The sequence below is a fragment of the Ascidiella aspersa genome, chromosome 1 (assembly GCF_963924565.1).
Source record: "Ascidiella aspersa chromosome 1, kaAscAspe10.2, whole genome shotgun sequence".
NCBI classification, from domain to species: Eukaryota; Metazoa; Chordata; class Ascidiacea; order Phlebobranchia; family Ascidiidae; genus Ascidiella; species Ascidiella aspersa.
Genome location: NC_139447.1, coordinates 23,457,614 through 23,470,139, shown reverse-complemented (window position 1 = coordinate 23,470,139; position 12,526 = coordinate 23,457,614). Strand labels below are relative to the sequence as shown.

Below are 12,526 nucleotides of genomic sequence, written 5' to 3'. Positions count from 1 at the left end.
GTAAAACTACTACATGAAAATATGGAAAGTAACAAATTTGCAAGTGTGTATTTAAGCAGGCGGGCGCTATGACCACCGTACTATCGAACTCCAATAAATCCAAAATTAGCAAATTGACTCGACAATTTAGCGTGCATATATTTTAATAGAGTGAAATGTATTTTACGTTTGAATAATCGCATAACTGCAAACTGCTCTCATCTCAAGGACTCCGGAGTAAAATCAGTACATACACGCAAGTATGACGTTAGCGCAGTTAAGTCTAGTGGGGTGTTTCTAAAGCATTTAATTGCTGATTAGGTTTTTTCCTCCTAACCTTACTTCTTATACCTAAGTGATTTTTATGGTTGGACTTTCAATATGGACGGTTTCATTCTACCTGTGCTAATGAAATAAGATAAATATTTGTTTGAAAATAAAAAATGCTGTTTAAAATAAAAAAATGAACTTGCACCTCCGTTTTCGTTTTTTGTTGCACTAGCAGGGTGGTGGTGCCTGATTGCAAGTTTTCCATATTGCATGGGGGATACAATTAAGTAATAAAGTAGCTTAAATATGCACATCCGGAATTAAATTTCTGCTAAAATATGAGCGGCTGGAATAAAGGTATTTTTAAATTTGCCTGGCTGAAAATGACCTAATATATTGAAAACCTTTGGAAGTTTCATGCAAATTGATTTTTTTGCAATGGAAGTTTTCTGCGATTGAGCTACAGCTGGCCTATCTTTCCAACCTAGACAGGGAGCACTGTGCATCCCATCACCCCAATTGTTTGACAGTCCATGCCCCAAATGCATTGTAGTCTCTTTAGACTAAAGATATTCGACTTGAAACCCTTCAGGGATGTCGTCCATAACGCCAGATCGGAAACTTTTGTAATAAATGTTATGCTAAAATTTGGGCATCTGTGATAAAATTTACTGGCAAAAAGTTTCATTGCTGAAAATAATGTAATATATATATACCCAAAATTGTAAGCTCTAAATGAATAATATACCACTAAAATAATTATCAAAGCCCAAGTTTTTGTGTTTGCTGGCTGACTTTTGCATGGTTCAATGACTACACCTCGATTTTATTATAAAATGCAAGCTGGTAGCTGAGTGTGCAACTGTGCAGAGGATTTTTCAAACAATCCCACCTTCGGTTGAGTTGGGGAAAAATGCTCAACCACTGTTGTGCATAAAATCTTTATGGCAAACTATATATTGGTGAAAAGTGTCATAAAATGCTTACTTACATTTTTTAAATTGATGATGCCTGTTTTTTTTTTATATCATATGCATTTATAATAAGGCTACTAAAATAACCTATGTTCTATTTGTAGATTATTCAACTGCATAAAGGTTAACAAGTAAAGTCATCCATGATTTAAAACATGTCGCAAACAAAGGTAGATATTGATCAAGTTACAAAACTGTTGGGGCAAACTAATGTTGAAAAGCTGAACATTGTCAGCTTCAAAGGCTGTGGACTAAAGCTTGATACCCGGGAAGATGCCAAAGAAATTGTGGAAGCAATGCGTAGCTGCAAAGACATGCAGGTGTTTGAGCTTGTCGGCAACACTGTTGGTGTGGAAGCAGCAAAATGGATTTCCGAACAATTAGGTATGCATCCTGAATTGGAACGCTGCTTATGGGCAGATATGTTCACAGGCCGTTTAAGATCTGAAATTCCTATATCCCTTACGAGCCTTGGAAACGCAATGATTGAAGCAAGTACACATTTGGTGGAGCTCGACCTAAGTGATAATGCTTTTGGGCCAGATTGTGCAAAGGTATTTATTACATTGTTTTTAAATAATGGACTGAAGCGTGGTTGGGTTCGTAGGGAGCTATATGAAGGCTGCTGACCCTGTAGACGAGGGCCGACGGCTGCCTAAGTCTCTTATAAGTTCTTAATCCGACTCCAAAGGAGCAGGCCGCTAGAATACCTGTCCTTAACTTCTTGTACTCTAAGCAAAGACAATCCACTCAGTAGATAGTTGCTCTTAGAGTATATTCAGCGATAAACAGAGCGGTGATTCAAGCCGCCAATCAGTAAGACGTATAAAATAGAATGCAAAACAATCAAAGCGTACGATTCGGCGTTATGTCACGCGTTAGTTAACAACGGTCACGTGTTTAGTGACGTAAAAGTAGGCTAAATGCTACATGGACATTCAGGCTCATCTAAGTAAAAGTATTTCAACATAAGATGCACTTAAAGTTTTCTATTAAAAACAATATATATATGTAAAACATATGTCGCATAACATTCATCCAATAAAAATGGCTTTATCAAAACATAATTTAGTAATACTGTACTGTTGACAGGACATTACCTTATTCCCACTAAGCAAGTTTGTACAATTATAAAATCATTTGGACATCATCGTAAGAACAGGGTTGCCATGTCGCCTTTTGCTGGAGTCAGACTTGGGACTCGAGTAAGACCATGTCAAACTACCCGAGTCCCGGGTCTGACATGCGCATTCGCTGTTCCAATTTTACAACTGATTTGCGCCAACTATAAATCCTATAAGTTTATGGCAAATGGTGGAAGTTTTTGTTCTGTGCCTTGCGCCCCCCTTAGATATTAAACAACAATAATAAAGGAAATATGTAGTGTGAAGCGCGAAAGAAATTGCGTTTATTTGGTTTGTATTGGCTAAACCTTAATTTTCGAGACGACAAATATGTTGTAAAAATTGAAACATTGCGTTAATCGTGTTTCAAAAGGGGTGATGGCACACAATGCAAAGGCTATATATACTGCAAATAACATTACAAATTGGCACAATAAAGTCGGAGTTCCCCCTAATTAGTGATGTGCAAAAAGTTGTTCCTAGTTTCCGCGAAGCGCAAAATTCTTTGTAGTTTTGTTGTTAAAATTGCAAAACACAGTTTGTGGAGAGGGTGGCATACTGCACAACTTAGATCTTCTTCAGCCATATTATACTGTTCTGAATAAACATAGCCCCAAAGTTCGCAAATCGCTAAACTAGGATCGTGTTTCTTCAGTTACTTTTCTAAACATGTGTAATTTTGATGTTATGCATAAGACAGCATACAAGCAGATTTCAGGGTTGTTCCTAAGCAAAAAATTACACTCGCCAGTTTGGCGAGTGGTTATCAATCAGCACTCGCCAGGATGAAATAACACTCGCCAAATTTTTGGCACGCTGTCTGCAAATTTCCGTCCTAGCGCGGTCATTTCTTGTGTTATCGTTAACTTGTATTTTTCTATACGTTAACACCAGATTGTAAACTTTAGTTTTTGCGCTGGAGAGACAATTTTGCAGCTTTAAATTGCGGGGCTGTAATAAAGTTATCTGTAAAATTTGCACGGCTGAAAATGCAGTACTAGACTGAAAACTGTTAACGCGGCAAAGTTTTGCGCGTTTGAGCGATTTTTCGCGGCTGACTGAATTTTACGTTGACTTTACATGAAATGCGCTGCTGTGACCGCGGCAGAGCGGGTACTTTCCAACCTATCGTAAACATTTGTTTTTATAAAAGTTTGGTCGTTTATTTTTATGCATGGATGAACAAATGAATGACATATAAAATAAAGCAGTTTACGCTTAAAACAATGTTTTTCAGCCAAAGTATTCTTTAGTGAAAAAATAACACTGTCAATTCCTTGCGCCCTCTTTTTTCGTATTCTGTTTTTTCTGTGCTTCAAGGACGTTTCATCCAAGTTGCTTCGCGCCACAAACAAAACGCCACATTTCGCCTAACACTATAGTTACTGTTTAAACAGATAAAATAATGACAAAATAATTGTAAATTTACAACTAAACCATTTATTCGCAAAAAAAACAAAAAACATTTATTCGCTGAGTTAACAACCATATGCACCAGAGGTTCTGTGCTGCGCGATGCCTTACAGTGGGTCGTTTCTATTTTCCAAGGGCGTCCGCAATGGTTTCGATTCGTATCTATCTTAAATACGGTATAAAATATTCACAGACAGTTATTCAACATACTTACGTCTCAGACTAATTACTAATGCTCAACTGTAGTTACACAAGTAGGCGATATTTCAAATATCGTAGAGTTCAGTGGTCCGTTTTAGTCCCTCAAAACATTTAAAAAAACATTGCTTACAAATATTATTATAAGACATTTGCTTTGAACTTATTGTTACCCAAAACTGCACGTCCTTTCCCAAAGGCGTCAAAGAAGTTGAAGTTAAACAATAAACCACATAACTGTTTACCACTGCAGCAATTACTTTATTGATTGTTCGCCGGTAAACAATTTTTTTAAACGGGACAAAGAGTTTTTATTACGAGCTTTGAACGTGACTTCGATTAACCTTATTATCTGTGAAGTGTTGAATGTATTTGCACCTTAGTGTTTAAGAAAATAATTTTAGTAGTGGCGCTTAACACAAGTTGTCCCGCACCAACTTATTACATTTTTCGCCGAAGCCACTCGCCAGTCGGGCGAGTGGGTGTCAATCAGCACTCGCCAAGAGCAATTTGTACTCGCATTGGCGAGTGGGCGAGTAAGTCCAACCCTGAGATTTAGTAACTAAAGAATCATGGAATGGATAAAAAATTGTAAAAAGTTAAATATTGGAATGGAGCTTGAGCCCCCTAAGATTTGCTTGGCGCCCCCGGTCCACTGTTGTAGAACAACTATTTTGATTGAATCATATTTTGCCTATTTATAGCTTACAACGAGCATTATTTCAAAATTAAGCTATAAATCAGCAGATGATATCTATCAAGAGCAATCGTTTGACATAATTAACGCTCACTGTTCAACAGCGTTGTGCGCTTTACAAAGAAACTGTGCTCCTTGTCGACAATTGTTATGACCTGTCTTTTGAAGAACGTAACGGTACGACACAACAGGAATAATTATGTAACAATGAATAGGCTTTGGGATTTGTTTTTGTAAAAAACAGATCAACAAAATATAAAGTTGTGAAAATGAAAACACTGGAAGGTACTCGCGTACCACCTGGAAAACCGTCGCGTACCTCAGGTTGGGAACCCCTGATTTAAACCAACCGGAATATTTTTTCTCCTATATCAAAATTATGATATAAAACATAATTTTACCAAATTGTTTTTTATCATGAAAGAAAGTTGTTTCTCTGTTACTTCTGTTGATATATTTTAAAGTGTTTTTTTGCAATAAAAATGTTGCATTTTAATTATTTAGAAATATAAGAAAAAAAATATCGTGACTGGTATTAATACACCCAAACAAGTTGTGCTTATGTAATACTGTAGTTTTATTATTTGGTGCTGTCATCTCTGTGATTTATTTATAATACACTATGCAAATGGAATTACACAACACTAGGCTAGAATATACTTATATGTTTATATATTTTTTTAAAACAAAACATATTTGTATTAAAGGCATGTGTTCCCCTTTTAAAAAGTCCAGTTTGTTACACATTGGAAGTGTTACGCTTTAACAACAATGGTCTTGGAGGTGGAGGAATAATTCTAGCTGATACTCTCATTGAATGCCACCAAAAGAGTATTGCCGCTGGCCAACCACTAAAACTTAAAGTGTTTGTTGCAGGCAGAAACAGGTGGGAAATTATCAAGATGAGTGGCTATTTCAATGTGTATTTTACATGTTTTTTTGAGAGTTTAATCTATACAAATATTTTACTTAAGACTTGAAAATCCTGGTGCAACTGCTCTTGCAAAAGCGTTCAAGACTATTGGTACTCTGGAGGAAATACAACTACCACAAAATGGAATTCAGCATCAAGGAATAGTGGCGTTGGCTGGTGCTGTGAAAAAAAGTCCTCGACTAATCCATTTAAATCTGAATGACAATATTTTCACGGAAAAAGGTGCAGTGGCAATGGCAGAGGCTTTAAGACACATTGACAGTTTAGAAATCATAAACTTTGGAGACTGTTTGGTGCGCACTAAGGGGGCCAGGGCGCTTGGTGAGCATTTGTCAAAATCGAATCCAAATTTAAAGCATCTTAATTGTGCTTTTGGTGAAATTGAAATCGAGGGAGGAATTGCAATTTGTGATGCCATGTCCAAGAAAGCACACCTGGAAAAGTTGGATTTAAATGGAAATCAGTTTGGTGAGGATGGCGTGGATGAGATCAAAGATCTTGGGAAGGATTTTGTAGCTATTGGGGCCCTTGGGTCATTAAGTGATGATGAAGGGATCGATTCAGATGAGGATGAAGAAGAAGATGATGAGAGTGAAAATGAAACAAGCAGCGTTGTGAATGGTTCGATCGGTGAAATTGCCACCAATGGACACAGCGAGTCTATTACCGAACTAAATCCGGATAACTTTCTTGCTGAAGTTTCCTCTAAAGGTTTGCTACAGTTGTCCGAAACTCAGCTTGCTACACTACTGGAAGAAGTAGTAGAACGTGTTTATAATGCTGAAGCAACCGCTGATGCTTTTATGAAGTTGTCAAGTAAGTTATTTTGCTATTTTTTTATTGTTGATTATTTTAAATTAGGAGCACTTCAAACAAAAGACTGATCAAGCAGATTCAATCATATCTGACTTTCATTTGACACTTTATGCATCATTAATTTAAAGTTATGTTATGCAGTTTTACTGGTACTTTTAACCGTTTTGTGATTTGTTTGGAAACAAACCTGTTTCTTGCTCTGGACGTGTCTTGCTGACACCTGTTTTGTTTTCTATACCTATCGTTTAAATCAATACAAGCACAAGTCGTCAATGGATATTACTTTTTGGACTGATACTGACAACCTTTTTTTGTTTTAACAGATTTTGTATACCAATATAACTGATTTTTATAAATATATACCAAGGATACAGTAATAGCTTTAATTAAATGAAATGTACTTGGCCAATATGCTGAAAGCAGTAAACCAAAAACAATATCAGTCAGCCATGAAACCCCTTTTAATTATTTCAAAATATCGGCTGATATTATCTGGAAAGTAATATATTGGTCTATCTATAGTTTTATAACGGTGTTTATACACAAGAAAGCTGTAATATATATCTACACAAAAATCCTGGTGTAATTTAACATTGTTTTCAATGCATCATGTATTTAGATGTACTCACGGAAGATTGTTTGGAGAACATCGTGCAGTGTGAAAAGCCACAAGCCGAGGAGTTGCGCTGCGCCGTTTTTCAGTGCGTCGATATCCTCATTGCAGAGGCTTTCGACAAGTACCCCAACACACCAATGTTGGTGATAAACCCTCTGCTTGTGCGCATGGGGCTTATCAAGGGCGAGGACAAGTCATTTAAGCCGCCGCAGGACATCCGCGGGATGGCGGTAGTGTTTGGCCATATCAGCCAGCAAGCCTACTTTCCCAAATTCACCAAAAAAATCGTGCGTGGCATTGCCACGAAAGACAACCTTACTTGGGAAACCTGGCCTGCGCTTCGCGGCCAATTAATTCAATTGCTCTATCTTTAAATCCGGTCGTTCTTGTTTGTCTTTATAATTGTACAATGTACATTGTTTAAACTCTCGGGCGCTTTTAATGCCGTTGTATTTAGTCGAAATTATTTTTAGCTTGTAAGCGGAATATGTAGGTCATTGCTTTTTAGTAAATCTTTCTTGCTGCCAATATTAATATTTCGCAATCAATGTAAAATATTACATTATGCCTTAATTTACATTCAATTCGTTTAAATCGGGCCACTTCCGATATCCAGGCGTATAAAGTAAACTATTTGTTTTGTTTGCTTGTTTATACTCTCATGGTTGTTGGCCCACTGTTTTTAATGTGGTAAGTTTTCATTAATTAGATAAGTAAAATACCAATACAAAATTTGTTTACAATTCGCTATTTTGAATTAAAAAATACATCTTTAAAAATGTTTTGTATCCAAATTTTATATCTTTGCCAGCCTAAATCAGAAGTTCTCGAACTTTTTTCCTTGCGGCCGTTAGAAAAAGTTAGTCGGACTTGCGACGCATCCAGCGATGGGAATTTATCTAATATCTAATGATTTATTATTTGTCTTTATCTGAAAATAAAATCAGTTGCTGCAGTATTTTTCAAACAAAGAGTTAAAATAAACATGTACGTACGGCCTAGGGCAGTGGTTCTCAACATTTTATGCCTTGCGGCACCCTTCAGAAATTTATAGATTGCGGCACCCCGAAAATACTTTTCCGTAGGTAAATCACTAGAATGTCGCAATAAACGGAACTGGAACGACATACATCAACTCTGCACAATGTAGGAATTTTCAATTGAATTTATTCCACTTTAATCTTAAACAAAAAGTTGTAAGAGTTGCGCAAAAAGCAAATATTATTCGGCACCGCGGTATTAGATATGGCACCCGGTTGAGAACCACTGGCCTGGGGAATAGTAAGTAAGATCCGCACTGGAGTTTTGATAGAAAGCGCAATCATTGTGCGACGTCTTAGAAAATTTAAACGACGCACAATTTCACAACCTGTGGCCTGAATGATAACATATCCGTTTGCAGAAGAATAAAAGTTTTTCTATATTAGTCGAGTCGACGACGAAAACACAGATATATTTGAAATTTCGATATACCAGCCAATTTATGCAACAATTAAACTGCCTTTTTATCGCGTCATACGAAAATACAATACCGTCAAAGTTGCTGTTATTTAACAGTGTTGCAAAAAAACTGAGGTTCGATTGCATCTTATTGATATATATCTATATGGCCTATAAATTGCCTCTATAGGCAGGGGCGCCTGCAGAAAATTTTCCAAGGGGGGCGTAACCAGAAAATCAAAAAGGGGAGGTCCTGAATTTTCAACTTGGGGAATTCCCCTATTTTTCGTCTGACGTTAATGAATAATGACGTAATAAAACAGTGACAATATGACGTCATAGAATGGTGATTGCAAGACGTTATGAAAAAACTAATCAGAAAGAGTCAAATACGTACAGCAAAAGCGACCACGTGCGTCATCGACAGTCCTGTCGGGCGCCAGCTACGAAATCACGGTGTGCAATCGTTAACTTCAGGCAAAAAAACAAACCAAGACCGTGAAATATGTGTGATTAATTGTGGCAGAATCACACATAATTCGACTATCAGCAGCGCAGTTTTCAAGGTCCATGAACGGATCGAGCGCTAAATTACAAGCACGTGTTTCACCACCTGCAATACTAAACGAAGATCGTTTTTTCCGGGTGTTATTATGCCACGATTAGCGCGACATCTGCGCCGAGCAGTATGCCAAGTCAGCTAAGATACAAGCTGTGTTTGAAGGAAAATAAGTTGTGTCCATTGCACACTTAGCACGTGGTCTTAGAAGTAGAGTATGCTTGAAGAGCATAATTTTGCGTTAACCATCATTACTTAAAAATGGAGACTTTGAATCGCGCAGGACAGTCACCATTATACCTCCTTTTAAAAATCTGCTTCAGTTAAACAAATGTCGATGTTACACCAACATCGGATATTAGCGCAGAGACCGAACAGCGAGGAACATACTGCGTGTAACTCGACGTTTTTCAGCGAGAAAAAAAAGAAAGAAGATTTGACTTAGCGTTGTCAATTGTCGAATTCACACTTGCCAATTAGTCAACCTAAACGTCCTAAACAAATAACGAAAGAGAAAAACTTCGAGCGTTTACGGTCGACCAAGCAAATGACGAAAAACGGCGTTTTGCGCTCGATTTCGGTTTCGCATTGGATTAAGACGCGTGACCCAATTACTTAAAAAGCACGTACGCCGCTTCGAACAGTTTGTTAAACCATGACAAAAACGAAAAAAACGATAATATCACTTGAAAAAAGGAGGTAAGAACTCCCGCCCCCCCCCCTGGATACGCCACTGGGGGCAATGGATAATGCATAATATTTTTAACCTTTATAAGTAATACATATTACATTTATAAATAATATTAGTAATCGCATTTTGAAATTCCAGGGGGGGGGGCAAGTTCCCCCCCTTGCCCCCCGTGCGGGCGCCAATGTCTATAGGTAGATTTTGGCCTATTACTTTAAAATATTTTTCCCTAGTTGTTTTACGTGTGTTTAAAAAAAAATAAAATCCAAAAGCTACCAAAGTTCACCTGTTAAACTAAAACTTTTGTTGTCCTCAATTAGTATGTTCAAATCGCAATTAGCTTTAAACATTCGCCAGCTTGATTATCTTTTGCTGTCAAGCATGTTCCTGTCTGTGAATGTGTCTGGGATCGTGAAGGTGGGTTAAAAACAGACACTGAAAGAAAAGGTAACGAGATACCCAATCCAAGAAAGTCTAAAACAAAGGATTTAAGAGAGTCAAAGACGCGTCTTCCTAATAATACTTACAGCAGTGTGCTTGGTTAAGTCAGAACCACTATGAGAATCAGGCAACTATAAACAACGTTTGGTGTTTTCTTTATGTAAGTTTGATTCTATCGTTTTGTGACAATGGAGTATTTTAGTTGAGTTCTTCAAGCAGAAATTAATGTGTTACGTGTGAAGTAACTAGTTTGCGCTTTGTAGTTTATTTGTAAGTTGAGTTGATTGTTCGCCTTCCTAAGCGATATCGTGTTTTTACTTCCAGTACTTGTTCCTATTGCAACAGAGGCTGCTGGAAACTTACGGCGCATTTGAATAGTACTCTTTTGTAATATTAGACATAAGTCGTTTTGGGTTTCGCATAAAAGCCTTCGTTTTTAAAGGAGCTGACTATTAACATAATATGTGTTTTAACTGTTCATACAAAAGGCCTATAACCTGGTTTGAGTGATACATGTATGATTGCTTCTAGGGCCGGTTTACTTGCCCTATAATATATGTTTTATATCGGTTTACTTGCCCTATATTATATGTTCGTGCTACTCTAGCAATTAGTGTTATGTAACATATAGCGGAATAAAATATGCGTTTAATTTTAAACGAAAATAAATTAAAACAAATGGCAATGGTTTTAGCTGATCCGATACCACACTATGTAAGACTACCGCCATTCCAGCCTTGGTTTGCAATCCAACTCTGCGATTTTACCTTGAAAGGTAATTTGAACAACAAATAGTAAGTTAAAACCTCACTTTGTAGCACTAAGGCTGATCGAATAACCTATTTTTTTCTGTTTTTCTTAGTTGAGCATAGTAATGACGTCATTTGTTATCGGATCGCGATCGGGTATCGGTATCGGAACAAAATGTCAATCATGGGATATCCCTAAATTAATATCCAGTTGAACTTAATATGATAAACTCTGACCATGACCCCCAAATGTATTTTTTGCATTCTGTGTGGTTCTGATTTTTGATGGTAGTATGTCCTAGATAAATTTTAATAATATTGCTTTAGCCCAGAGGCATCGTGCGTGTCATAAAAAAATTGTTTTGGCAAACTTTAACGATAGAAACAATTTTCGCTTTGCGCGAATCGATAACATCTTTGATATGTAGCTTTTTTATTGAAAGTAACACCTCTCTAAATCTAAAAAACTTTAACAATTAAACGAACCTTGTGACGTTTCAAAGGTTACTTCTTTGTGACGACACGTTTACATGCAACTTTTGATGTTCCATTATGACGCCACTTTGTGTCACGTTAACTTTGTGACGCCATTCCTGAAAAAATGTCATTTCCCCCCCAAACAAAATTGATTTGCCTCTGGTTAGGCCTACACGGTATTTTGTCTTTGGCCTTTGATCACAATATCATTTCTATCTTAAAGCCAGTAACATGCCCCTTCATCTGCCCCTTCCATTGTTTTGACGCCTTGTTTAATCATTTTTGCTGTTGGTATAGGAACCGAAGTTGTAAAAAATATGTTAGTAAACTTGATGTAAAGTAAACTCCAAGTTGTTTGATTGCACTTAAAAGATATGCAAGCGGTAGTTTTCATCACACGCCTCTGCATTTAAGAAAACATGGGCCCTAGCATAAACTATAAAAAAATACAATATGTCTCGCTAAAGCTATGTTTTATTCGCCACAAAAACAATCGTTTCAATAAAATGTTTGTTGCAAACTAAAAAAAAAATTGATCGTAGTGTCTTTTACACGATATGTTTTCTTACGCAGCTATACGGCAAATAAAATCTTCAAGAGACTGCGTAGCTAAGGCTCAACGCGCGACACTCTAGGTAAAAGTTCGATCAATCGGAGAATTCATGCTCCCGGCTACGCTCTGTGTGCTTCTGGGCTCCGCGTTTTCACGAACCCCAGACAGAAGAAATTTGAAAGCAGTTTCTTTATTCTCCCGAGAAACCAATGTTTACCTGATATACCTTGAGCTTGAGTAGCGGCAGACGGGAACAACCCTCGGCGACTCTGTTTCTCTTTACGGTGTCGAGCCTGAACAAAGTTCTGTGGTATTTTGCGCGTTGGTAATAAGCGGGGGCAGTTGCTTTCTTCAAGACGACGAACTTCACGCAAGGTCGATCACGTTGCTACAAATCGCTAGCGCACGCGTGACCGAGTCCCTCATCGAGCAACACATGAAGTGAATACGATTGTATATCGTTACTACTTGGTTATTGCAACGATACACAAACTTTTTGGACTGAGACTAGTTTGTGCATGTTCGACCTGAAGGGCAACGTTCGCCAAACAAAGATAATTTTGTTAGTAATTATGGAAATATTTTCTAATTAACGGTC

General features: G+C 37.4%; 1 protein-coding gene across 1 annotated transcript; it reads left to right on the top strand.

The window, feature by feature from the left end:
• The first annotated feature begins 1,333 nt into the window (after positions 1–1,333).
• LOC146168358 (ran GTPase-activating protein 1-like) lies at positions 1,334–7,803 on the top strand. The gene is made up of 4 exons (XM_083388934.1): positions 1,334–1,777; positions 5,363–5,541; positions 5,630–6,405; positions 7,025–7,803. The coding sequence occupies exons 1-4, from the start codon at positions 1,379–1,381 to the stop codon at positions 7,393–7,395; spliced, it is 1,725 nt and encodes a 574-aa protein (XP_083245060.1). The 5' UTR covers positions 1,334–1,378; the 3' UTR covers positions 7,396–7,803.
• The last annotated feature ends 4,723 nt before the right edge of the window (positions 7,804–12,526 follow it).